Below are 25,573 nucleotides of genomic sequence, written 5' to 3'. Positions count from 1 at the left end.
GTTTTAAACACATAGCCATATTTAAAGGAAAATCAATGAAATTACCTGGGTGACATTATAGTATTTGGGAGAAATTCCGGGGTATTCATCCTATAACTCAGAATCAAGTAACTGCTGGTGATATGGCACCAGATCACTCTTTGAGTGGATCTCAAACACGACGGGCCCCATTGAATAAAATATAAACCGCTTTACTTCTCGTTAAAAAAACAAATGATCTTTGGACTTTTTACTCTTTGCAAGGTCACCCTGTGGACTCTGATGAACGGTTTTCTTTTCTTTCTTTTCGTCGTCCTCAAAAGCAAGCTGTGCCGATGATCATCTTTCCCCGATTCTTAATCCACACATTACCTGAAAAGATGGCAGAAATAATACAAGACAACATTGTGACTTTTGGCAGAACGTTATTTATATATAACACATACTTGAAGATTTCTGAAGGAATTAGTAGGTGATATGTTGGGTGACATTCTGATCGAAGCCCTTCTTGCAAGCTTTATGGAAGAATTAAAAATGACCCAAAACCAACGCAAACAAAACAAAAAAAGAAAAACAGAAAACCGTCAAATGACCACGAGAACACTCAGCTGTCCCACATCTCCCCAGGATCTGCAACTCTTCTCTGGTTGATGGTTTGTGTGTGTTCACACTGTGAAAAGCGCGAGATGAACTCTGCAACATCAAGCAGCAAACTGACTGGTTTCGAATTTTCACTGAGGAATCGTCACAAGATGACCATAAACACCGTCGGGAATTTGAATGTAGTGATTTGTCCTTTACAATGTTGAAAGTGAAAGTGGCTATTTAGTCATCTTCTATGTCAAAAATAGATTTTTTCCTTCAAACAATAAGACCCGTTGGCTTCTTCAAGACAGTATAGGGAAGACAATACCTCTCTCTCATTAACTCTCATCTGCTTTGTCAGATTTTCTTTCCATTGTATATTTTCATATTAAACTGACCTCTGCTTTTGCCAAAATACTCAAAATAAAACTAATTTGCATTGAAATCACAGCAGTTGCACGCATGATTTGTTCCATTTTAAAAGTTGTAGAACAAAAATCAACTATGAGCCCAATAATAAAACACACGCACGTGCCAATCAGTGTGACCACACACATACAAATCTCAACAGTAACTCGAGGAAATGACATTAACAAAGCATAGATCTCTGTTGGGCCTGCAGATATCCAGATTTCCACAGAACCGTTTCCAGGGCCAGCTCCAGAGTAAAGCACTCGAGTAAAACATGACAACCAGTCAAACTGTAGTAATTTAAAAAAAAATCATCACGTTTTTCATGAATGTCAGATCACTGAGTCTTCTTCTGGGAAACGCATCTCTGAATTTGTACTTTTAGCATTTATGGGATCAGGAATTGTTTTTTTTTTTTTTTTTTTTTATATGAGAGTTACAGATGTGTCATTTCATCCACCCAGCCACCAGGAGAGTTTCTTTCCTGATACAGCTTCAAGAAATCTGTTCTCTGAGAGAACTCAGCAGGTCAGGGAAGTTCCCGTTGGCCCTGCTCTGCTTTAAAGCCACGGTTGATGTTCGAATAAAAGGCTTACGATCAGAAACCGAGCGCGACCAAGTTTCTGAAGAGCGCAATCAAAGCACAAACTTCCACAAATTGAGGCAGTAAATCTCTGTCGGCTGCCGAGGTCCCAGAGGAACGGCAGGTTGTTTAAATACAGATGTGCACAGCTGGTTAAAGCCACCAAAGCATCTGTCTGGACTTCAGGAATCATGAACGATCGGTAAAGTCAGTTTTCCCAGCTGTTTTAAATCGTGATGAGCAAGTTGAAAAGCTGCAGATGCTGGTGGAATGTGACGAGGAGGAGGGCTGAGCGCAGGGAGACCCGAAACGGTGTCGCCTCAGAACTGATCCAAAACTTTACAACAAGAAAGACCACCTGCAACATACCGATACAAATGTACAAAAAAAATTTGACAGGGTTAAAAAATAGAGATTCATCTTTACGGACATCCACCAGAGTCACTGTGTATCTGACAGCGTGTGGTCGAGACCTGGATCCTCGTCCACGTGCCGACTTGGTTGAGTGCAATCCACAGTAAACGTGAGGCTGGACGTTGTGCTCGTGGCTGCCACAGTGAGGCAGTCTCCTCCGTCGGCACCTCAGCACTGAGCAGTGAGTTTCGAGAGCAGCTGGTTAGTCAAACATCAACAGGTTCAGTTCTCCAAAGTCGCTGTAACGAGTTAGACCCCTACTTATATCTGTAAAAACCAAAACGCCTAAAGCGATGCTTCCCTTTCTTCTTCCATCCGTGATGCTTTGTGAGACGCAGCTCAGATGGAAGCATAGTGCCTGATAGAAAGATAATGCTCTGCCTGTTAAGTAGACCAGAAGATGCATATAAAACAGTTTCCGATTTGGTCTCAGATAAAAGGTTTCCCGCCCCGATTGCGACTCTCTCACATTTGCTCAAAACAACAACAAACCTCGAAAGAGTTTCCATTCCATAGACCTGCAAGAACCTCAGCTCAAGCTAAAACACGGGGAACCCAAGCCCACAAAGGTCCACAAAAACGTGGGGAAACAAACATCAGTCCACAACTGATCCAATAGGGCCTAGTAGGTCTGATCTGATCCAATGAGATATGTGTAATGACATCCACTCGTTAAATGGACTTCACTTATGTACTGCAGTGTCAGTGCTTCAGTCAGACAGCTGCCTTCGTAAGTTGTTCAACTGGAGGATCGGCGTCTTGCCCATGGACGCATTAAGAAATGGACAAGGGGGGGGGATCGAACTGGCAACATGTGGATTGGAAGATAAGCTGCAGGACGAGGTGGAACGCAGTCGTGTGTGTGCATTCCTGGTGGCTTAGTTTATGACGTCCTGCCGTTTATCTTGTGACCGTTGTGATGGGAGGGGAAAATAGTCCTGTTTGAACTTTTTAATGCCACTCCCTTTATACGACTCCCGGTCCTTCCGCTGGCAGAAATAGACCACCAACAAATAAACAAGATGTGTTCCAGTTCAGGGCAAACGTGTGTCATAATGTTTACATAAAAAAAATAAATCAAAACCTTCCATTATGCTGTGTTTTTTTTTATAGTTTGATGCAATGTTACATCTGTTCTGGACCGTTTTAAATTTTTCAGATATGCTGTTCTTATCAAAATATAAGGAATGAAACCCTTCAGAGGCCTTACTGAGAAGAGAAATCCAACTGATGACACAAGCGTCTCACTAGTCAGTTCCCGGGTCAGAGAGCGGTCACAGTATTTGTGCCAAATATCATAGGCAAGTTCTACCGCTGGAAATGGAAGGAAGGAGGCGGGAAGGACGGCCATGCTTTCCTTTGTTGACAAATGAGCGGAGTTAAGAGAAGGTGCGTTCGTTTTTATGACACAGAGTAAATTTGTGACTTCAGCGTTTCTGACCGGAAGACAACGGTTTGCCAGCTTTTATTGCAGAAAACGGGCAAATGACCAGGGGCGGATAACTGGTGCAACACAATGTGGTATCACTGAAAGATAAAACACAAAAAACATATTGCATTTCATTTATCACAGGAGAAGCCAGTCGAGTGTTTAACGGTCTACATAAGACAGATCACCTTTATTGCTGCTCTGCACTCCTGGAGGAGCATAACAGTCTGGTTCACACCAACAAGGAAAAAGTGAAATCTCTTGAAAAACTATGGCCTTTTCTTTACTTGGGCAAATTACACTTCAGTTATTAACACAAAATCTGTTTAGATGAGCATTGGTTTCAATGGAAATAAAACTTTGAATAAGTTAATTTTTCATTCATGTATTTCTGACTAAAACGTTGCATTAATTAAAAAACTTAATTTGTGGTAATTAGAGTCTGGTTAGACATAAATAGCATAATGTGTTAAGGTACTGTATCTTTCATTGTTCTGATTTTATAAGCTACCATTACCAAGAATAAAACAAAACAAGGATAGAATCTATTCTATTTTTGTGTAATAAATCTGTAATGCATGACGTTTCACCGAGGAATATTAATCATTCCATTTCAAATCAATTCTCCCCCCCCCCCCCCCCCCAGATGCACCTGTTTGTCCTCGTGGGCGGCATGGAGGTGATCACGAGTCGTTCACACTTGACACAAAAGGTCCACATGAAGCACTATTGACACTGGAAAGTGTCTGTGAAAGCCTCGCTGAGAACAACACTCCTTTGTACTCACGTCTTTGTCGGTGAAAAATATGTGAGCCAAAAAGGTAGACCCCGGATCCTCTCTGTTTTTTTTTTTTTTGTTTTTTTTTAGGGTCAGGCTTTGCACCGACCGTGTGGAGATAAACCAAAAAAAACCTAAAGACTCAGAAGCGAAAGTCTTTCCAGTGTGTGCAGGGAAAGTCCAAAATTGAACCCTTCCTGCACGGAGGCTGGTGGCTAATCTCCCTGCTTTAGTTTGCTGCCGACACAGAAAACTGCAATGTTATCCTCTGTAATGTGTCCGAAAGTCAACCTATCATGAAGTCCTGGGTTGTTGCAGCAGGGTTTCATTTGAACCATTAACCTCCTTCTCTGTGAAGGTTGACCTCAATTTTCTAGAAGGCATACGACGACATTAAAGGCTGAAGGTCATTTTTGGGACAAGTAGCAGACAAGGTGACAGACTAATAATGCTCAATGTGAGACAAGCTGATTTGTCAGAAGCAACTATATTAGGTTCTGTTATTAGCATAAAAAACTACATTTTGTTATTTATAGAAAATATATATTTTTTTGTTTTCTATTTATTTTTTTCTCGGTTTTATCAGACAAGGATTTTACAAAAAAAAGTAGCAGAAAATGCCAGAATTCTGTTACAATAATGTCCAGTTTGGTGCCTTAAGGACAGAGGAGAAAGACGCGCAACCCAAACATTTGTTTTTCCCTGCAGACATTACAAGCAATCCCCTTGTTTAAGTTAATGGACCGAAGAAGGAAAAGAGCCGATATTAATGGAAGAGAAGACAGAATTTAGAAAGAGTTTCTCATTAGCACCTTTGTAATCGGTAGTGACTGCTTACGGCCCAATTAAGAGGCAAGAAAGAAAAGTGGAGATTAGCGGAACAGCTCTGATGAACAGTCAGACTTTATCCCAGAGTTCTGCTGGTTAATCCCACACTTCACAGATAAACTGCTGCGTTCAGGAAAATATTCACCGAAGAGGAAAATATTAAATATTTTGGTTTGAACAAGAGACGTGAACTTCCAGGGTGATTTCATGAACGTATCCTCGGAGGTGCAATTGTTCCCATAGTGGGTTCTATTGTCTGAGAGGAAAGAGAAACCGTCAGCAGAGTATTTCCTCCATCGCGGTGTGGCCAGAGGGAGTCGGGGCAATCCTCAGTCACTGCTGTCGTCTTCGTCCTCGTCGTCCGACAGGTTGTTGAATCCCGGCCGGCTGATGGAGTCTGAACGCGGCGCGAGGCTTCCCGACGTCAGCTGCATGAAGCAGTACTCGCACACCCGGACGGGCTTCGACGACTGGCTGGGCAGGAGGTACTTTTTCTCCGAGCACGGCCCGCACACCACAAAGCCGCACTTCCTGCAGTGGTGGCGGCGGCTGACTGGCGTGAACTTCACCTTCTGGCAGCGCATGCACACGGACGCCTCCGAGTCGGGCACCCACACGGCCGCGTGCTCGCCCGTCGGGGACTTGCCGCTCTTCTGCAGCAGGTCGCCCACACACTTCCCTATGTGGTTCATCCACTCGGATTTCTCGGTGGCGGTGGCGGCATACACGGCAAAGGACTTGGTTGGCGTTTTGATGAGCCAGCCGTTGCGCAGGTCGCCCTCGTCGGGCACCGTGTCGATGGTCACGCTCTCCAGAGGGATGATGTGCTGCTTGTTGTACTTCTTCTTCTGGATGACGATGTTGCCGTACACCAGGATGTCATTGAAGAGGAAGAACTGCCGCGCCTTCGGCTTCTTGCGGCAGAGTTTGGTGAGGACACCCTCGCCGATCAGCACGCGGCCCGGGATCGCCAGAGGCTGCCCCGCGGCGCCAAAGCAGTTCTCAACCACTGCGATCCGCTTGGAGTTGGCCTCGCTGTTGGCAAGTCGGTCCACCATCTTCACCTCACCTGGAGGACAACAGAAGGACAAAAAAAAATTACTGAAATGAACACGTTTGTACAAAACCATCCTAAACTGTAAGTTTCAACAACTGAAATCAACAACAAAAGGCACATAAATAAGTTTCATTCAACTTTCCTGTGAAGCGACAGATCACATTTGCTTGAAAACCATTTAAAACAAACAACAGTAAAAACAAAACGTGTATATTATGAATGAAATCCATTCAAAAAGCCTTTGGTAGAAACTAATTACCTAAATAATTATCAGCAGAGTTAATCGAGCGTGTTGCATTATCTGACGCAAGAGAAGGAAATCTGTTTCCAGGGGTCACATGGAAACACTTCAGAGGGTCCAGTCATGATTTGCCAATTTAAACACATTTCCTAGTAAAAAAGAAAAAGCTGTACATTCTATGGTTGTGATACACTCCTGTCCCTGTTCTGCAGCTGGCAGGTCATTGTACTTATTTCAATGTTTTTTTCAGACAATGATGATTCAAAGTGGAATACTTCAACACAATAAAGATGGGTAAAACTGCACCCAAGAATGAATTAAAGGGACGTATAGCTGCTATTTATTCGATTCATTCATTGAGGCCACATGCACCCCTGGGACCGTTACCATATGAATACTAAATGCTAAGTTTTTTTCCTGTAGCAAGTAAACGTTAACTTTATGCAAAAACTATATTAGACTGCTGCATGTGATTGTCAAATATTTTACATTTAATAAACACATTTTTCCCAATATGCAAACAAAAAGCTGTGATATCTTGCAAAAGCAAGAAAAATAATCTCAATTTAACAAATAAAGTATGTTGTGTGGGGTAGATGCAACTTTGCATCTTTTTTTTTTTTTAATAAATTATATTAATGGTGATTAGATGTCTAATCAATCTAGATCAACCTGATCTTTCATGGCATCAAGGTAACCATCCCCTCTAGCACCATAACATTATTATACATGGTTGACGTATGGTTATTTGCACCTTATACAGCCACATGACCCATTTTATTGAATGTATGTTCCCATAATGTACTTCCTCCCACCCTTTACTAAATCAATTAATCAGTTACGAAATTCAAGAAGTTAATGAATAGATGCATGATTACTGGAAGCCTGAAAGAAGAAAATATTTCAATAAAAAAGTTCCCATAGTTCCAATTTTCTTAATAAATTATCCAGGCCGCAATAAATAATTGACGCGAATGCAGAAGTGAAGTAGTGGAGAATATAAAATGAGTCAAAGGGTCACTGGTGTGGATTTTATTTGTATTGTTTTCCTTGAGCTAATATGTTTTCTGTTCAACAGGAAATCATGAGGTGTAGTGTTCGTACCTTTTACTCAAGTGGTCACTCATGCAAACATGGTGACAAAGACATTGTAGATTTCACTGGAAGTTGAAATCACACAGTCATATAAGCAGCATGAGAAGCATCGCAATATCCTGCAGGCTTTTGTATATTTTTTTTCTGATAGTTTAATCTGATAAGACACTATTCTTCCTCTTCTCCAAACCATAAAGACGCTCACATTTCCAGAGCTGTGGAATAATTCCAGATCTCTGTCACATGTCGACTGTACGTGATCTGACTTTACGCAAACAGATCTGTATGGTCCTGACTGAAGACTGAAACCTCAAGCAGCAATCTGCCAGTCGCATAGTTATAGTATAACAAATGACAAAGAACAGACAAAGAGTCACAGTATATTTAGAAAAGAATGATCGTTAAAATGGTTACGGCAGTTTAATGTAATTTTTTCACATCAGCTTGACCTTGAAAATGTTGTTATTGAACATCCATAACGCAACAGAGAGTGCTTAAAACACAACACAATGCTTAAAAAAGGAAAGTGAAACAAACACATCTGTGAAAATAGAGGATGAATGGTGAGCTTTGTTGTTGGATCTTGACATAACTATAACATGACAGTTATAACATTTTAGCTCTCCTGTCATGCTTTGTGTTTTAATGCATTCAAGCTATTTTTATTTCCAATGGTTTGTAAAGCCGCGAATGATGTAACAAGCATCAATTTATTTTTTTCTAATATGTTTTATACTCCTTGCTACATGAATGGAGAGTATATTAATAGGATGCTCTGAAAAAGCTGCCTTGACTGACAGATGATTGGAAATGGGAGCTTTTAGTTTGAAGAACTCCACCTCTGAAGTCTTCAAGAGTGAATGGGAAAAAAGAGGATGGACTAACTATCAGCAGGTTTATCATCTCTGTGGTGACCCAGATGGCATCACAACAGGACTGGTGGGTCACCCGTTGGCTCCACTTAAAGCAGAGTAAGAGAGGTCGGAGGTCAGCGACGATGGAGATGGATGGGTGCCGGCACTTCCTGGTGAGCCCAGAGGGTCAAATGCACAGTGGTGACCTCAGAAAATATGCAAACATGCGTGATGATGTACACAGTGCTGAACAAACTCAACAGCCAGCAGGAGCCAAGTGGATAAAAACGGTAAAACCTCACAGGTGAAACTCAAACATTTGCTATTAATCAGATGCTTTCCAGTTATCCTTGAAGACACCGTATTTTGCGGGAGCAGAACTCAACAGCATTTCCTCTTGATGTCGGAAAAGTAGGGCTGTAAGTTGCTGCTTAAACATTACACGTGATACTGTTGTCAGGCACTGCGATGGCGGATACTTGTGGTAACCCACTACTTAAGTATGACAATATGTTTGTGGTTATGGATTCCCATTTCACAAAATATTACTCTTCCTGCTTTTACAGTTGTAACCCGGCACAACTGTGCCGTTTCTTTTTCTTTGCTTATTGTTTACAAGTGTATCTGAAGTTCCCACTTTTCAATTACCAGAAGTTGTTGACTGCAAGTTATGATACCAAAAAACGAGAACTGTTCAAACTAAAATGAAATGCAACCATTAACCATTAAAAACTTCTGTAGTGCAATGTAAACAACACTCAGTATTCTGCATTGTAATATTGTTCAGTTCAATAACCCATTGAGCACCAAACACATAGCCTGGCAGAAAGACAATAAAAGATAGGTGACGACTCATTGAGTAGTTTACGTTGAGTTTCATTTTCTCCCCAAGCACCGACTGACGGTCGCACGTCTTTGTATCAGTTAAATGTGGAAAGAGGACAAATGCTTACAAAGTAAAACTGTATTATAAACTTCAAGGGTCCCGATATGTCTTCACACAAAATCATTGCTGGCAAAGTTAAAAAGGAGGAAATTAACAGACTGTAACTTGAGCATGGAACAAATGCTCATATGTCAGCAATTTTATGGACAAAATTTACAATGATTGATCACTAATTATTTTTAATGTTATGGTTTCAGGCCACTTAAATATATCTTCATTATTTATTCCATTAATTACAGAGGAATTCTATATGGACCCAAGGGGAGGTGAGGAACAGACTTGGAAAAGCAGCAGTATAGACCCCACGTCTTAACAGCTCTGGAAGATATCAGGCAAAACATGATAATCACCTACTTAAAAAGGCAATAATACATGAAGTAAAATTGCATGAAAATGTTAAACTATCCCATGGATTAACATTTAAATTAGGATTGACTCGTATACTTCTTCTGCAGATTTGATTGCTCTGACTTTTTCAGCCATTTCCTGACCTGCATGTAGTTTAAAGCCTGCTGTTCCAAAGAATGAGCTTCATTTGTCAATCAACTAGGGCTATAAGAATAATTAATGGAGTTGCTCCAAGGGAACATACTACAGAACTGTTTCTGAGGTCAGGACTACTCAAATTGAAGGACTTGGTTTCTTTACAAACTTTATTGGTTGTTCACAAGGCAAAACACTGCCTGTTACCGCATGGACTGCAAGCGCTTTTTACAGTAAACAGTGAGACAAGCAGAAGAAATAATGACTTTAAACAACCTTTCGCAGGAAAAACCCTTAAACAAATGTGTGTTTCAGTATCTGGTGTGATACAGTGGAACTCTCTAGAAAATGATCTAAAATGTTGTTCAAATATTCTTCAATTTAAATATAAGTATAAACAGAGGACACTTAACTTGTACAGAGACGAATGTGAAAAACGTTAAAATTTACAACAATAATGATGATGATGACGGTGGTGAATGTATGTATATGTGTGTATATGTGTATGTGTATGTATGTGTATATGTAATTGTTGTTTTTTTGTTGTTGCTGTTTTTTACATCGGTTAGGCCATCTAGTTTGTACGTTTTTCTTCAAGAATGGGGTTGGAGTTTATAAGATTTTTTTCTTCATCCAACTCCTGTTCTTCTTTTCATGGAATGTATTGTTTGTTTGTTTTTTGTTGGATTGTTGCTTTATTTTAGGTTGCATTACCTTGAAAAAAGAATAAATAAAATGAAATGAAATGAAATGAAACTCAAGAATCCTATTAAAAAAAAAAAAAAAAAAGCTGTGAGAACTAAGAAAAATATATTCTTGACTGACTCGCCCAATCCCTTAAATCTTATCTACACTAATTACTTGCCTCCTCATTTCACCTAAAAAAAAAAAAAAGTTATTGTATGAGCCAAGCTAAAGCTCAACTATAAAACATGTTGGTTTGAGAAGCACTGGAAGTTTGCCGAACACACCCTGGTAGTGTGACGGAGTGGATCTACAGCTGCAGGTATGTGGAGCAGTCAGACTGGTACAGAACAAAGTCAGCTAAGCACCGTCCATTATTGTGCGTCTGGGTTGCTAAATTGCGAGTGCATTACTGGAGATCTGTTCACGCGATACAAGACAAATAATTCACAACAAACACTAATTGAAAAACATTGTCACGTCGATATAACCTTCCAATGTTCTGTTAAAAGGGAGTTAAGAGTAAGTTGGCTCCGTAAACACGCCTTTGACAGTAGCCAAGAGTCACTGACTTGTTTGTAAGTGGGTGGACTGCACTTGACCACACTCAAACACTCAGTCTGAGCCGACTCCCGGTTTTCTGCTTGCTCAATGACAGCGAAAAGCCTAAACCACAGAGTTAAGAATCGATGCTAATTAGCCAGCGAATGCCAGTGAAGTCGGGGCTTCGCTCCCCAGTGATCTGCACACTAATAACCCGGGTGAGTTGCTGGTGAAAGCCCCAGAGTACAGAGAGGTTGCTGACATGTCAGCGCCGTTAGCGAAGGCTCGTTTCCCACTAGTGAAGCGACTGGGCAACAGAATCCCATCAGCCAAAAGCACAAAGAGCATAAGTCTCCAGAAGGAACGAGAGAGCAGCATAAATACAGACCAGAGCCTCTAAACACAGCAATACAAGTGAGACAGAATTGGGTGAAACACACTGAAGGTACAGGAGGAGCTGCGTTCTCACGCAGACATGAACATTCATCTGGGCTTTTAAACGAGCACAGCCGAGTACACAGAAAGCACCACTCCAAGGACTGATTACGACAGAGCAATGGGGAGTTACATGGTACAGACTTCAATCAGTGGACAGTGCAAAACTACAGTGAGAGATTTTAAGAGACAAACCATAAAAGCAGATAGAGAAAAGTAAAAAAAAAAAGAAAAAAAAAAAAGTAAAAGTATCAATATATGAATGATAAACAGTGCCAACCTGTGGAACTGCATCTATTAAATTGCTGTGAACTAACAAACTACTACTTTTATAAGATAACTAATAATATTGAGGCTGTAAGAAAGAACCAAAACTGCGAGTTGAAATTTTCTGTCTTGGATTTGTTGTTGGAGAACATAAGCTCTGCTGGGATGAATGTAAACTGGATAACACACACACCTGTCCCCCCCCCCCGCTCCTCCTATTTTCTTTTTACCAAGCGTACTGGTTCGTGGTCCTCTGAGGCTTGTTTAGGGCTTCTGGGCAATGACTAACCGTTTTCCTTCCCTTCAGGCTGTCAACTTCACTTGGGTGAAGGAATGAAGAAAATTCCAGAGGGAGACAAAGATAGAGAATCTGCTGGAATGAGAATGTGCGAGAGGGCCAATTTGCCAGCCTCACAAACATTTAAGAGATGCTCCTTCACATGTAGCAGTGATTTATGGTTTAAGGGTAACATCCCACAGCCTGAGCTACATACGCAAGTTGGGCTGCAGGGGAAAAGGGGGCAGTCTCTATGCAAACTGAGATAGATTTGCGATTTCTGATTTTAACAAATGCAATATTATCATCCTGGAAATACTGGACATATTATAGTGTTCGGCCGACAAAAAATGTGTTATCCTCTGCATTTTAACCTCATTCACATTCTGACCTTTTGTAGCGGAGACACATTTCACAGCGAAACGCTGTTATTTATCTGGATTAGATTGATTACTGGTATCAGTTTTCTACCTTGCACACTGATAGCGTTCATCAGCCATCTGGAGAGTGGCAAACTGAATGCCTTGGGCCAACACCGCCATCTGTGGAGCTGAACTCCACCAGATGCCATTTCATCCGAGACAATAAACGTATCAAGCATTTATCCACGACCACGTGGGCACACTTAGGCAAAGTTGAACAATGTGAAAAATTGAATAAATCACCAATCACCCAGCATCAATATAGTAAAGATGTGGACACTCATGACCGCTCTACAGGGTTGGAATCTTAAGAAAACTGTGACATGTTTCCAGGAGAAAAGTATGTAATTTGGTGTTAAATATAGACACAAGGGGAAAGTCCCAACACGGTTTCAGTGTTTTTGCTGTTTAAAAGTGTTCTGTGAATTCCAGGGGTGTCCTGAACACACTTTGCATAAGTGTAATCAACTATTTTTTTTAATAGACATTGTTGAGGCTCAAGGTCAAATTTCCTCTCATGGAGGTGCTCTCAGTGCACAAACTGATTTTAACACTCAACTCTGTCACCTGAAATTGCACGTTTACTGGCAACATATTCTAACGTTGCACGTCAAACAGCAGCATAACCTCGCTTATCAAACTGATTTTTATTTCTTTAACAAAATGCTCTACAAGTAGTGAAAAGGGCACAAATAAGCTGAAAGTGTAAACCCCTTCATACATGTGCAATCCTCATGTGCAGTCTTGGTCACGCTCAGCTGGAGTTTATTGTTTTGCATATTAGTGCAGGTTGTCTGTGCTCCCTTGTGTAACAGGAACAGCAGTGGCCTTTAAATAAGACCAATAATTAATTCATTGAGAGTGCTGTTCTCTCTCTCTCTCTCGGTTTACAAGATACGGTCATTTACAGCAGCAGAGAATTACATTGAAACTCCCTCAAAAATAGCAAAAAACAAAAAACACTCAGGTGCTGCAAAAGATTGGGAGATTGGAAAGATACTTTACAAAAAGTGCAGAGTGCAATGCTTTGTTAGTCAAAGGTGTTGTGTGTTATGGGTGAGGTGTAATTAAATTCCCCCAGAGAAGCCGATGCCCTTTTTGAGCAGACATCTGGTAACAAGTTAAGCTATCAGTGTTTCACACCCTTCAATTTAGTTATTTGGCTATACTTTAGGTCATATGAAAAAGTGAAAACCTTTGTTATGAAGTTCTCAGGAAGCAGCATTAATGACCCCTCAGGTGTATGCAGGATGAAAACTCTTCCTGTGCATGAAAAAGGTTACAGAAAGTTTGTCTCCCATTGGGTATGCAGCTGCAGACGGAAACAGCACGAGGACAAAAGATTACCGTCACATTATTCTGCCCACATTTTCAATATCAATGGAAATTGTTGAAATGACAAAAATTAAATAAAAATGAAAGAAAATACAGTCCCCTCTTTCACTGCTAATAACATTAGACAAAACATGAGCACTGTTCTTATAAAGGAGTAATTTCTTATTCTGTACAGAAGCAAGGTATTACTGAAGTAGCTACAATATGCATTAACACTCTGTGTAACACTTAAAAGAGAAAAATCTTTACACATGGTATACAATACAGTCTTTACTTTATGCATACTAGTCTTGTTGTGGTTGCTTATCCTGGTGCTTTCACAATGTGACATAATGTAGCACTTTGACACGTTTGCACAAAGGCTTACATACTGTACACGTTTGCTTTCCATTTTGCATCTGTTGCGATGAAAGGCCTCGGAAACATATAAAGGTTTTCCCTTGAGAAACTTGCAGATAACTTCAAACTACACAGTGTCAAATGCCAAGTAGGGAAGAAAATAAACTCTGGCTCAGAGGGGAGAAGTCCATCAGCTTTATCATCCCCATCGGGACCACGGCTTGGGTTTACAAATGCGATGTGTGAAATATCAAAAAAATAAATAAATAAATTGTGAACTGGCCATCTTTGGAATATACAAAAAAAAATGACATGCGCCTGTCAACATTTCATCAGGACGTGCAGTAAGACCTTCAGCGATATCACAGTGGGGGGAGGAGGGCAGGGCACGAAGGGAAGCGATGAGTCAGACGCTAAAGGGAGAGAGTGGCGATGACAAAGACAGGGAGTGAATAGAGAAAGAGCATTTCTACAGGCTGAAAACAGTAACCTCAGGAACAAGGACACCCATTTATCCTGAGGGGGTAATGTGAGGCCAGATGCTGTCTAGGATGAGGCAGTGTCATTGTTCCTGACTTTTCTGTTGTGCATCTCTATGGTGAAGCGGTTACACGCTTAAGCTGTTGTCATAAAGCGACATGACACGTTGTGTTTTCTAAGGGCCTCTTTTCTGGCGGGTAATTGAGTCTCGGAGTTGGTTTTAACTGTACAATATTTTAAAGTACAAAAGTAATTTAGTGTGTTGAAATAATATTACCTTTTTGAAGAAGAAAATACATCTCGCTGAAATGGATGTAAAACACCAGACAAACGGCTCACTACTGTCGCTTTAAACAGTGAACACACTTCACAAAGAGTGAAAAGGCTGCAGGAAACCTATGTTTCATATGGGCAGTAGATAGGTACTCTTGATATATTCCTAAGGCTCTGTCAAAGTAAAAGTACAGTTTACTTTGAATCTTTCCCAGATGGTTGAGCTCCTCTCTCTCTCTCAGTCACCACGCTGCAGAAAAAAAAAACCTAATTTCAGCCTTTTGTCATGAGCCAAAGTCCCTGACAAACAACGAGGACATGGACAAAGAGCTTTGCAGTTCAGCTCTCTTTCCACTACAACAGTCCTGTACATGGACTGCATGTCCAAAGGTGGCAATCCCACCCGGAGAAGGTTGTCCCCGTCACTATTCCACTATTGAGTAGAATGAACCTTTCTTGTCCTTGCTGCCTGACCTGAGCGACATGACCTGCTGCTACATGTCAACATTATCTTCCGATAACTGACCTGGAATTGTATTTTTTTTTTAAATCATTACTCTGTTTGCATACAGACTTTAATATGAAAAAAGAAAAAGAAAAAAAACGTGGACACTCACACTTAATGCAAACAATGCCAGACAGTGAGGATAACACCAGCTGCAGAGATAAACATTGCTGGTGTTATTGTAAAGATAAACTAAACAAACTGACCTATATTCATACGTCGAAACCAGCCCAATACTTAGTGCTGATTACAGCGTTTGTAGGTTAGGTTTCTGTGATGTGAACTTTGGTCGTTCTGTGAAGATAGCGGTTGTCATCGTCAAGCCAGTTTCAAGATTATTTGTATAGGCTTTGAAATAGTGATTTACCCGTCTTCATGCTGAATTTTGTATCATCTGACAGGATGTTAGTGGTAACTTCCCACTCTTGATGGGAAAATGACTACAGACAGCTTTGAATATTTCATCAAACAGTTTGGAATTGACCCTACTTTGCATTTCACTCGTACAATTTGAGAAAAGATCCAATTAAAGGATCAAAGACTGCTTACAGGTCAGGAAACGTTTTGTCTCGATTTATTTCACACAACTTGAAAGAGGCATGCAGATATGCAGGAACAATCACAGTTGAGAGACAAGCTCACCTATTGAAACTCAATATCATATAAATTATTATTATTTTACTGTTTAAATCCATTCTTCCTTCACTTGATTGATGGCTTCCTCTGTAGAAAACAAAAGGAGTTGGGCAAAATGAAACATGTGAACCACATAATCCAGAGTGGCAGCCCAACAGGGAGTAGCCAAAACACCCTTTCGACTTGGCCTGGGCAATAAACCGAAAATTACAGACGCGATTTTGCCCATGTTGGTATATTCGGTGTTTGAAAAAAAAGAAAAAGAAAAGAAACATTGGTTTTGAGTCTGTGTCGTAGCATGTCCCTGGAAGATGCTGTACTGTGTCAGAGACGTGACTCCACCCCATTCAGTCTGGAACAAAAAAGGAAAGAGGAGAGACGATGGAGGACGGTACAGAAGTTGTATCGGCTGCTTGCGGTGGCTGAAGTGAACAGCTTTAGAAGCGATCGAAGCAAATCCTCCGTATATAGAATCGAGGGGCAGAGTGGGGCGAGCTGCGGGAATTATCGCCCTCATTGCGGGCAGAGCGCCGTGTAGCGACGCGCCGTTCGTCGGACTGGACGTGACAAGTAATTTTACACGCAAAATATGTAACTTCTTTCTTCTTTTTTTTACAAAGAAATTAAACTCATTAGACCTCAGAGGGTTAGCATTTGTAAACTGACAACAAAAAACAGGTGTGGTCAATCTAAAAAGAAAGACTGAAAGATGCCGATTGAGAGAGGAACTTTTTCAGATAATATCCAAACATCTGCTTAATGAAGCAGGTTATTTTCATAGTCCATCACAGAGGAAATAGCATGAACGTAATTATCTGAAGTGCAGAAGGCCTTTGCAAAGCAATGTAAATATTTCTCTTTCATCAAACACAAACTGTTCTCTGTCATGATCATCACGTATGACCTTCTTAAATAAAGAATGCTGGTGTCTCATTCTCTCTGGAGGAACGACTGATCATGATCAAGGAGACTTGGATGAAGCAACTTGGGTATTCAGTGTTCCCATGAGAACATCTCTGCGATCCGAAGATAATATCCTCATAAAGATATCGTGAGGAAGCGTTTGATGCTCCTCCTGAAACCGACTCATAAATCCACTCCATAGTAACAATAAAGTGCAAGCCACATTTCTTACTATAAGATAACAGAATTAACCTTTGACTGCATTTTTGCATATTGGCCCACAGACGGATGTAATGGTTCAGCAGATGTTTAACACACACCACTGGTAAACTGGGTTTAGTTTAATTTGCTGTAGGACTGTCAAAATGAATGAGTGAATTCCAAACTACAATATCTGGCAGTTCCTCATGTGTTTCTGAAAGTACTAAGAAACACATTACAAATATCTGGCACATTTTGGCTGTTATTACACAGTCATTACAGCAAAAGCAAACCTTTATTTCTGGTTTGTCAAGTTCAGATTTCGTTAGAATTCAGTCTCGTTTAGTTTTTGTACACCTGCAGTTGACAAGCATTATGTTACGTGAGGGAGGGCTAATGTTTCCAGATACAAAGAAGGACACAGGCTTCTGGATATTGTACTTGAATAGTTAAATATTAACTCCAGATATGTTTCCCTTCCTGAGCAAGTAGAAACGTGGAAAACTGTTTATTTAGGTCATCACAGTCAACTCCGATCCCATAAACACTCCCATAAAGAAAAATTAAAAGGCAAGCAGCAGAGAATACGAGCCACAAGGATCTGAGGTTGGTTGACGATCATAGTGATAGCAAACAGAAACCTTGTGATAAATTGCAGTTCATCAAGGACACATCAAACTTCAATATTCAATCTGTGCTCTTTATCATTTGAAATTGTCTTTTGAGATGTTTGTTGGCTTGAATTGGTATAGCTGTACCACACAAGTTAGTTAGGGTTAGGGTTATCTTAATGGTCTCAGAGGAAAACTGCAAACAGGCCTCCCAAGAAAACATTAGACAAATATGTACACAGATACATTTCTCAAAGGCCTTCGCCAGAGACCAGACAAAACTTTTCAGTCCTGACTTTTTCATCCCTTTAAAAAAGAATAATGACTCAAAACTAACAAGCAAACAGGCCATTTCCAGTAGTTTCGTCCCAGCTCCACCACACCCCGACTGTCTCCAAACACTGACCAGCAGAGTGATTAAACTCTTTCCTGGGCTGGCTTTTACCTTTTAAGGTCATATGGTGACATCAGCAGAAAAATTATTTCCAACAGACACGAGGACATTTTTGGAACAAAAGTCAATTGGTGAAATCACTAGACCAGCTTTCAAATAAAGATAGACACCACAGTGTCATGGATTTAGGAGCTACTGTTTTTCTTCTATGTCCACCAACCTTTGACCTATCCAAGTTGAATAGATAAAACCGTAATTTGCATATTTACATTTCCTTCCCTTTTTTCTACGAAGGTTCAAGACAGGTCTCGTTAACTAATATGAATCATTCAAACTGTATTGCTACATAACATAAGTACAGAAATAGGTTTTTCTTTTGCTGTTGTTATTGTGTGTAAGCTTTTAGAAATGAATGAACACATGGGAGCAAATGAAAAAGATTAACAAGACCTGGTTTGTCAAAAAGAAACAAGCATTAGAATAATATGCGTCCTTAACCTTGAAAAAAAAAGGTGTTGGTGACAAGAATTTGAACGAGTTATGACAGCTACTTGAGTGCGAGCTGGGCTGCCAAGAAAAACATGCTTTGTACAGTTAAACAATATTAAAATTATGAGCAAAGTGACCGAAGAAGTTGTTGAGCTGTGCTATCAATGTATTTTTGGGGTGATATTTGCATTTTGTCTTCAAGGTGAGTTTAATGAGCTACCTCCATTGTACACGTCCAAACAAAATCCGGACAAAGCGAGGCGATCCAACGACTGATTAGTGGCGCACATGTTCCAACATGCAGTCGAAAAAATAAGGACAAGATCAACTCTATTGCACCAAAAAAGAAGCCACAGAGTTTCACAGGGATTTTTCATGCGATCTCTCGCTCTCAAGTCTTTCTACCCTTTTGCAACCGAATTGAGCATAACAACAACAAAAAAAACTGCAACTAACGATTATTTTAATAATCAATTTTTCGACTGATCGATGAATTGGTTCAAAAAAACATTTCAAATTGTAGGACTAGTTGATATTGAACACAGTAAACGGCTCCACAACATGGCGAGTGGTGCATAAATCACGCGACACAACGAGCTGATTATTAAATTATCACGTTTAATAAGCACATTTTATCGACTCGTTGTTGCAGCCCAAAAAAAATGGAATAAAATTAAATTAGCATACTTTCTGGTGGTGTCTATTTTCCATTGCGACGTTGCATTATAAAAACTATGTATGATAGCAAAGAAAGATTTATTTTCATGAGTGCAAGACACATGCTTGAATCTTGTTTGTGGCAGGAAGGGCATTAAAACGAGCCCGGTATCGATTTGAATTCACATTATTAATCAATGCACGCAAATAAATAACTCAAATGATGCAATGCAAGAACAGTACCTTATCAAAACTATGTCAACACATTGCATTTTAACAGGCAATATAATTATATTGAGCAACTTTAATTAAAATGTGTGGTTCAGCTCCCTACAGTCATTACAGCTTTTCATGTGGCCCCCTTGGAAGTATTAAAGCTCAACCCTGCTAAAAATCCTCAGCATCAGCAGAAATTAAGCACAAAATCTGAAAACCGAATTAGTAGTTAGAAGTGATGCAGTCAAAACATGAACTGGTATCGTATATTGTACTGACTGACTCACGGATTTTAAACTGGTCTGAGAGCTCAACACAGGCCTTCAAGTTTAAGCTGCTACCAAGTCAAGTCAAGTCAAGCTCGGACGAGAAACCCTTGCTGTAAAGTTTGCCAGTAATCCCTACCTATATTTGTTTTTGGTGACGCAGCAGAGTTAAGCCACCCACACCCAATCTATTTAAAAAAAAATTTTTTAAAGGCGATCCCTCCAGGATTTTTGTCAAAATGGAAAGCATACCATACAATTCCACAGTGTGACAACACACCCTTGTGTCAGTTAAATATACCGGTGATGGAAAAACATCGCCATGTCCATAATGTCCCTTTCAATTTAATAAAAGTGGTGTATCATCACTGCACATATGAATTCGATTGCTCTGACATCCACTGTATTACTTTCACAGACTGCCGACTCCACAAGCAAAAGGTATTTCGAGTCAGCCTGCATAATTAGCCCCTAGCAACAGTCGCACCATGCAGGGAAATGATGTCGTAGATGATAATCATGAAATTTATGATACCGTCAGAAGATTATCTAAGGTACGCTGTGATTGCACAATGGTGAAAATGGTCAATTTTAAACTCTTACCAATACACAAGATGAGAGTTTAACCCATGATTAAAGGTGACCTCTTTCTTCAGCTGGGATGGCCAAAAACAGCCAAAACCTCATATAATTTAACATTAATTTCAGTAAATGTCTTTGCCTTTGGCTTCAAGGCCTTATGAAAGACCAGTGAAATGCAAAATTGTCAAATGCAGATTAAAAGAGAAAAGTATATAATTGTATCAGAGCACATAAGAGGCTCAGATTTTAATGGATTCTAAATAAATCCTGAAAGAAATATAAAAAAAAAAAAAGACAGCTTCCCTTGCATTAACTGGAAGCTTATCACAGAAGTGAAAGAAAGTTAGAGGGGATGTTTTAATCACTGAAGAACAAGTCAAACTACTTTACGACCAAAGCAAAACAATCTGAAACAAATGGCTGTGCTTCCTCCTCTTTGACGGTAAAGAGCCAATGAAATGCGGCAGCACTGCCAACATAACAGAAATTCCACACACTAAAGCACTCAGTAAGCACTTTCAAATTCTCACACCATGGATCGTGGTTTTGAGCGACCTTGTGTTGAGGAGATGTAAATTGTTTTCCAGTATGTGTGGAAGGCTGAACGAAAGAGATACAGCAGGAATGGTGTGGACATGGTTTTTGGCTCAAAGCACTTATCAGTGGCACGGTTTGAAGCTGGGTTTTCAGTCATGGTGTATGAGCAGAACAGAGTTCCCGAGGAATGTGCTACATCTGTTCTTCTCATTCTGATGTACTCGTATGTGCAACCTATGAGCTTCCCCCTATGTAAAACACTCAAAGAAATAGCAGTGAGCTACAACGTCGTCTTTGGCTTGACGATCTAAATCACATTTAATTACATCAAACACACAAACTGAGAAATCATAACATGGATGTAAACCTAAACAGTAATCTACAGGCTTTTAGGTGGCTCAAGCAAAACATTACTTTACAATGCATTATGAATTAATAAATTAATGAATCGCTTTACTGTCCCGTGTGAAATCTGAGGCCATGCAGCATTGTAGTGGTTCGCACCGTTACTTCACAAAGAGCTTATCACTAGTTCAATTCCACTTTGTGACCTTTCTGTGCTGCGTTTGTATTAGGGCTGCAACTAACGATTATTTCAATGAGTTGGCTGAAAAATGAATTGGTTAAAAAAAAAAAAAAAAAAAACATTTCAAATTGTAGGACCAGTCGATATTGAGCAAACCAAACATGAAATATATTATGATTATTTAAAAGTACAGAACTGAACCAATACAAAGATGAATACAATATATCTACATGTATACAAGATAATTATTAAATAAGATTTAATTTATTTCAGGTACCACATACAGTCCAGTTTCATCCTGAGTGGACCAGACTGGTAAAATATTGCTATATCAACACAGTGTATGGAATGAAACTCTCTATATTTTTGCAAGATCAACATGACGTCTCTCCCCATCGGAGCATGCTCTGGTGGCTAGCCCGTTAGCCTGAGTGTCACGCCGCAACTTTGATTTTACAAAAATAGTTTGTCCTGCTTCCTTTTTTGACCTTACACGAACCTCAAGTTGCCTTTTGAGAGAATACATACATACATTCGTACATTTCATACTTGACTGTAGAGAGGTGTTTATTACAGCCTCGCATAAAATTCAACAATAATTACAATAATAATATTAAAGCAAACAGAGCTTCAGTATTGGAATAGTATCCGTATAGGCAGATATCCAAATTCGGGTATCGGGATCAGAAGTTAAAAAACGTGGATCGGTGCATCCCTCGAAAAACATTTTAACCATTACCAGGTCAAAATAATTAAGTTTGGGCCAATTGCTGTATGGTTGTCATACAGACATAAAGAAAAATTACATAAATAAACAATGTCATTTCTACTTAGACATACAAAACAAAATAGCTTGAAAATAAGGCTGTACTTCCCATGACATTGTAAAGCTTACACCGGGATCGATTTATTTACCAGTAAACAAAATCTGAAAAGAAATGCAAATTCATGAGTAGAAATACCAGATGCTAGAAAAACGAAGCCGAGGCCATGTGAAAGATGAAGAAGTGAAATTCTGACAAACTATGCAGCGCTTCATTAAGTGTTGAGTAATGATGAGCTGATGTGAAAATGAGAAGTGCAAAGTCTCTGTTCGTACATTTGCTGGACTACTGCTCTCAACACAAGAACTTCCACTCAGAAGAAGAGATGTAGATTTTTCCTACACAAACCACATATAAACTAGTCTGCCCGTTAGTGACTGTATCTCAAACATTTACCTGAAACAATTACAGCATGTTCTTTTTGAGAAATTACACAATATCACTACATTTGTGTATTTCTTTTGCATTAACAATAAACAGTGGTTGAAACAGTGGCTTCAGGAGGACACTCATCACCACGACATCCAGACCAAGTCCTCCGTGTTCACAGCTAATCTCCACATTTACCTGTGAGCTGCTGGAAGTGTCAGTGAGGAAATAACCTGTTCTCCTTACACATCTAATCTGCTTCCATTTTTAAACCGAGACATATCGGATTATATACTGCTTAGATGAAGCCAAGCCATACTTCCTGTGCTTTTGAGACTGAACTGTGTGAGATGGGGTATGGATGGGGGTTGTTGGTCTGTTAGCTATTTAATTAAAAAAAAAAAAAAAAACTCGACCTGATCTGCTCTGGCAGAACTAGTTTTACCAGACAGAGGCACACAAAGGAGAGGAGGACACTTCCGTCGGCATACTTTCCAGTAAGACACTCAATGAATGGTCAGACTTCCAAAGCAGCTGATTAACAATTATATCTACGTCAATACCTGCCGTAAGAAGCACGTTGTCAAGCATCAGAAAGTGACGGCTTTCAGTAACGAGAAATGACTTGTTAGTTCTTCATTCATGACTGACTAAGCTGAAGAAAACTTCCCTCTCAGCCTCTGACTTTCAGTCTTATAAGGAAGTACATAGATTAAAAACCCCGATCAGTACACACAACACTTTAGAAAGTAAAAAAGTAAAAGTTGGACTGTGTCAAGCTGGGGTGATTTATCACTTTTTTTCCTTTAATGATTCTAATGATTTCTTTAATATACAATATAAACCATGCATTCCTGCAAAGTGCAGTCGACCTAACGCGGTCGTTTTTTTTTCCCTTTGTGAGATTTCTGACCATCACATGTGACATTTAAGTCTATGTGTTTCTTCAACCAATGAAAACAGTGACATCTACCACATATAGTTGTGATTCACATCTTTATAACGTAATAGATAGGATTATTAAAAAGTTGACCCCTATCACTAGATAGTGACGTGCTGTCACCATCAGTTTGCAAACAAATCCCTGGTCTTCAGAAGAAAATCCCTCAGCAGCCTCAGGGCTGCACGTTGTTCTACCGTTTTGAATAACCACAACTTTTTCACAAAAGTGAAAAAGTCACAAAAATCCCCAAAATGACCAGTGAACCCAGTCAATTAATAGATCTACAGAAAGCAAACAATTATAGTCACAATAAATGATTTGGTTTATTCTGTTGTCATAACCCAAATTATTTATGTATAAAATATAGTAATTAAAGTAGGACATATAGATATTTTAACAAGTTGATAACCATGATATCATACCTTTTGAATTTACTTGTTGATCAAATGTGCACCCTGGCCTCTGTGGTAGGTATTTTCATTCATTCAACTAAATATATGGTGTGTTAACTGGTGACTTAAACAGATTCATTAAAGATTAGATAGATAGATAGATAGAGAGATAGAGAGATAGATAGATAGATATTGCAGCTCTTGAAGACTAGTTGAACTATTGTATGCCTCAGTTAGTTTCAAATCAGCTTTGCTTTACAAGCCACAACAAAGATTAGGAATTCCTCACTCAAAGGAGGAAGCAGGTCAGTGAATGTAAATAGTAATAAGCCTAATACCAAGGAGCATGTGAACAACCCTTGAAGTTCAATACAAGTAGGCCAGTGGGAACATCATTAAAGAAAGAAAAAAGCCATGAAAAAGAGAAAAATCAGGAATAAATGGAAAAATAAAAAAATAAATGACCGAGTAAAGAAATCTGGACTACTTGTACTAGGATGACTACTTCATGAAACATGTCATTTTACTAGCTGCTTGCGGGTCAGTTGGTAGAAAGGATCATCTGCACATGTTGGTAGTTTGAACCCTCATTTTGCCCTGAGAAAGGGTTCTACTTTATATATCCGATGTTTCAGTGCCTGCTCCACAAAGGACCTAAAAGAAGGTAATTCCAGTGTAGAGCTGACTCAAAAAGACTTCTTCCCTTTTTGTGGTAGAAAAAGTTTCACCAGCAGTCAGGATCACACATTCACTTCCACAAGGGTGTGATAACAAGTCTGGACCTCTTGGCTGATGACAGGCTATCTCTGCAGGGAGATTACGAGAAGCTGGAGGAAACCCAACGCTAATAAAAGCTCTGTACCACCTGGGAAAACATCAACTTCCCATCGCACGACAGGCTAACGTTACATAAATTGTGGCATCCTTGACAAATGGTGCCTTTCCAGTCCGTCCTGATTTGCCAATAATAAATAAACCACAGGGACTTCATCCCCCAAGGTCAAAAAAGTCGACACAAACGAAAGCAGGCAGGTAGTCTCACTTTAGTATGTGTGGATATCAACACTTGAAACTGTTGCTTTGAGTCAAAGGTTTCTGTGACTTTTCAGGTCGTCGCCCAACTTTAGTAGCCTAGTGTCAGCTGGCAGCGTTAGCCTGTTAGCTCACAAGTTAGCTTCCCATTCCCAACACCATTCATCTGCTGCTGCGGCTTCGACAGCGACTTCCTCAATAGTTTCCTCCTATTTGCCGGCTGGAAAACCAGGCGATGTAAAGTAAAGATTTGAAGGAAGTGTAACATCACTTTATTATGTTTAACTTAAATGCAACAGTTAGTTACAGGGATGAAGAAGGGAAAGTCGCAGCGAGCCAAAGCTTCAGCTCGTCTCAGCTACTGAACTAATGACAGAAACAAGTTTCGAATGAGCAAAACCAAACGTACCCGACGGCAGCTCTCGGCGTCCGGTAACTTTTGCAGTGACTTAAAGCAGGTTTGTATTCCAAGTAGTGCGAGTGAAGCTGCGGTTCTCCGTCACAAAGTTGTCGGCTTGTGTCCACAGACAGTGAAGGAAACTCCACTGCTCCGAAAATAACACAACAACATGGCAGCGCCGCGACGCCTTCACGGAACCCTGCAGCGTCGGGAAATACAGCACGCTGCCGCTCCACAGAGGTGGAACACAACGACGCACTTATTTACTACCACATATTGACTTTTCATAATGATAGTTAACATAATATAATAGGTTCAATTGCTTGTCGTCAACTACAAAGTAACGTCTTTG

The 25,573-nt window shown here is 40.0% G+C and overlaps 1 protein-coding gene across 2 annotated transcripts; it reads right to left on the bottom strand.

Annotated features, from left to right (window-relative positions):
• Positions 1 to 457: 457 nt before the first annotated feature.
• Positions 458 to 25,357, bottom strand: plekhf2 (pleckstrin homology domain containing, family F (with FYVE domain) member 2). Of its 2 annotated transcripts, none has more exons than XM_080501528.1 (2): positions 25,231 to 25,357; positions 458 to 6,076 (listed from the first exon to the last, which is right to left on the bottom strand). In XM_080501528.1, the coding sequence occupies exon 2, from the start codon at positions 6,063 to 6,065 to the stop codon at positions 5,337 to 5,339; it is 729 nt and encodes a 242-aa protein (XP_080357654.1). In that variant the 5' UTR covers positions 6,066 to 6,076; positions 25,231 to 25,357; the 3' UTR covers positions 458 to 5,336. The 2 variants fall into 2 exon arrangements, with proteins under 2 accessions (XP_080357654.1, XP_080357655.1); XM_080501529.1 differs by lacking the exon at positions 25,231 to 25,357 and adding an exon at positions 15,886 to 16,014.
• Between the last annotated feature and the right edge of the window lie 216 nt (positions 25,358 to 25,573).

This window comes from Blennius ocellaris (assembly GCF_963422515.1).
Source record: "Blennius ocellaris genome assembly, chromosome: 8".
Lineage (NCBI taxonomy): Eukaryota > Metazoa > Chordata > Actinopteri > Blenniiformes > Blenniidae > Blennius > Blennius ocellaris.
Note: the sequence above shows the minus strand (reverse complement) of the source record. Positions and strands in the feature narration are given on the sequence as shown.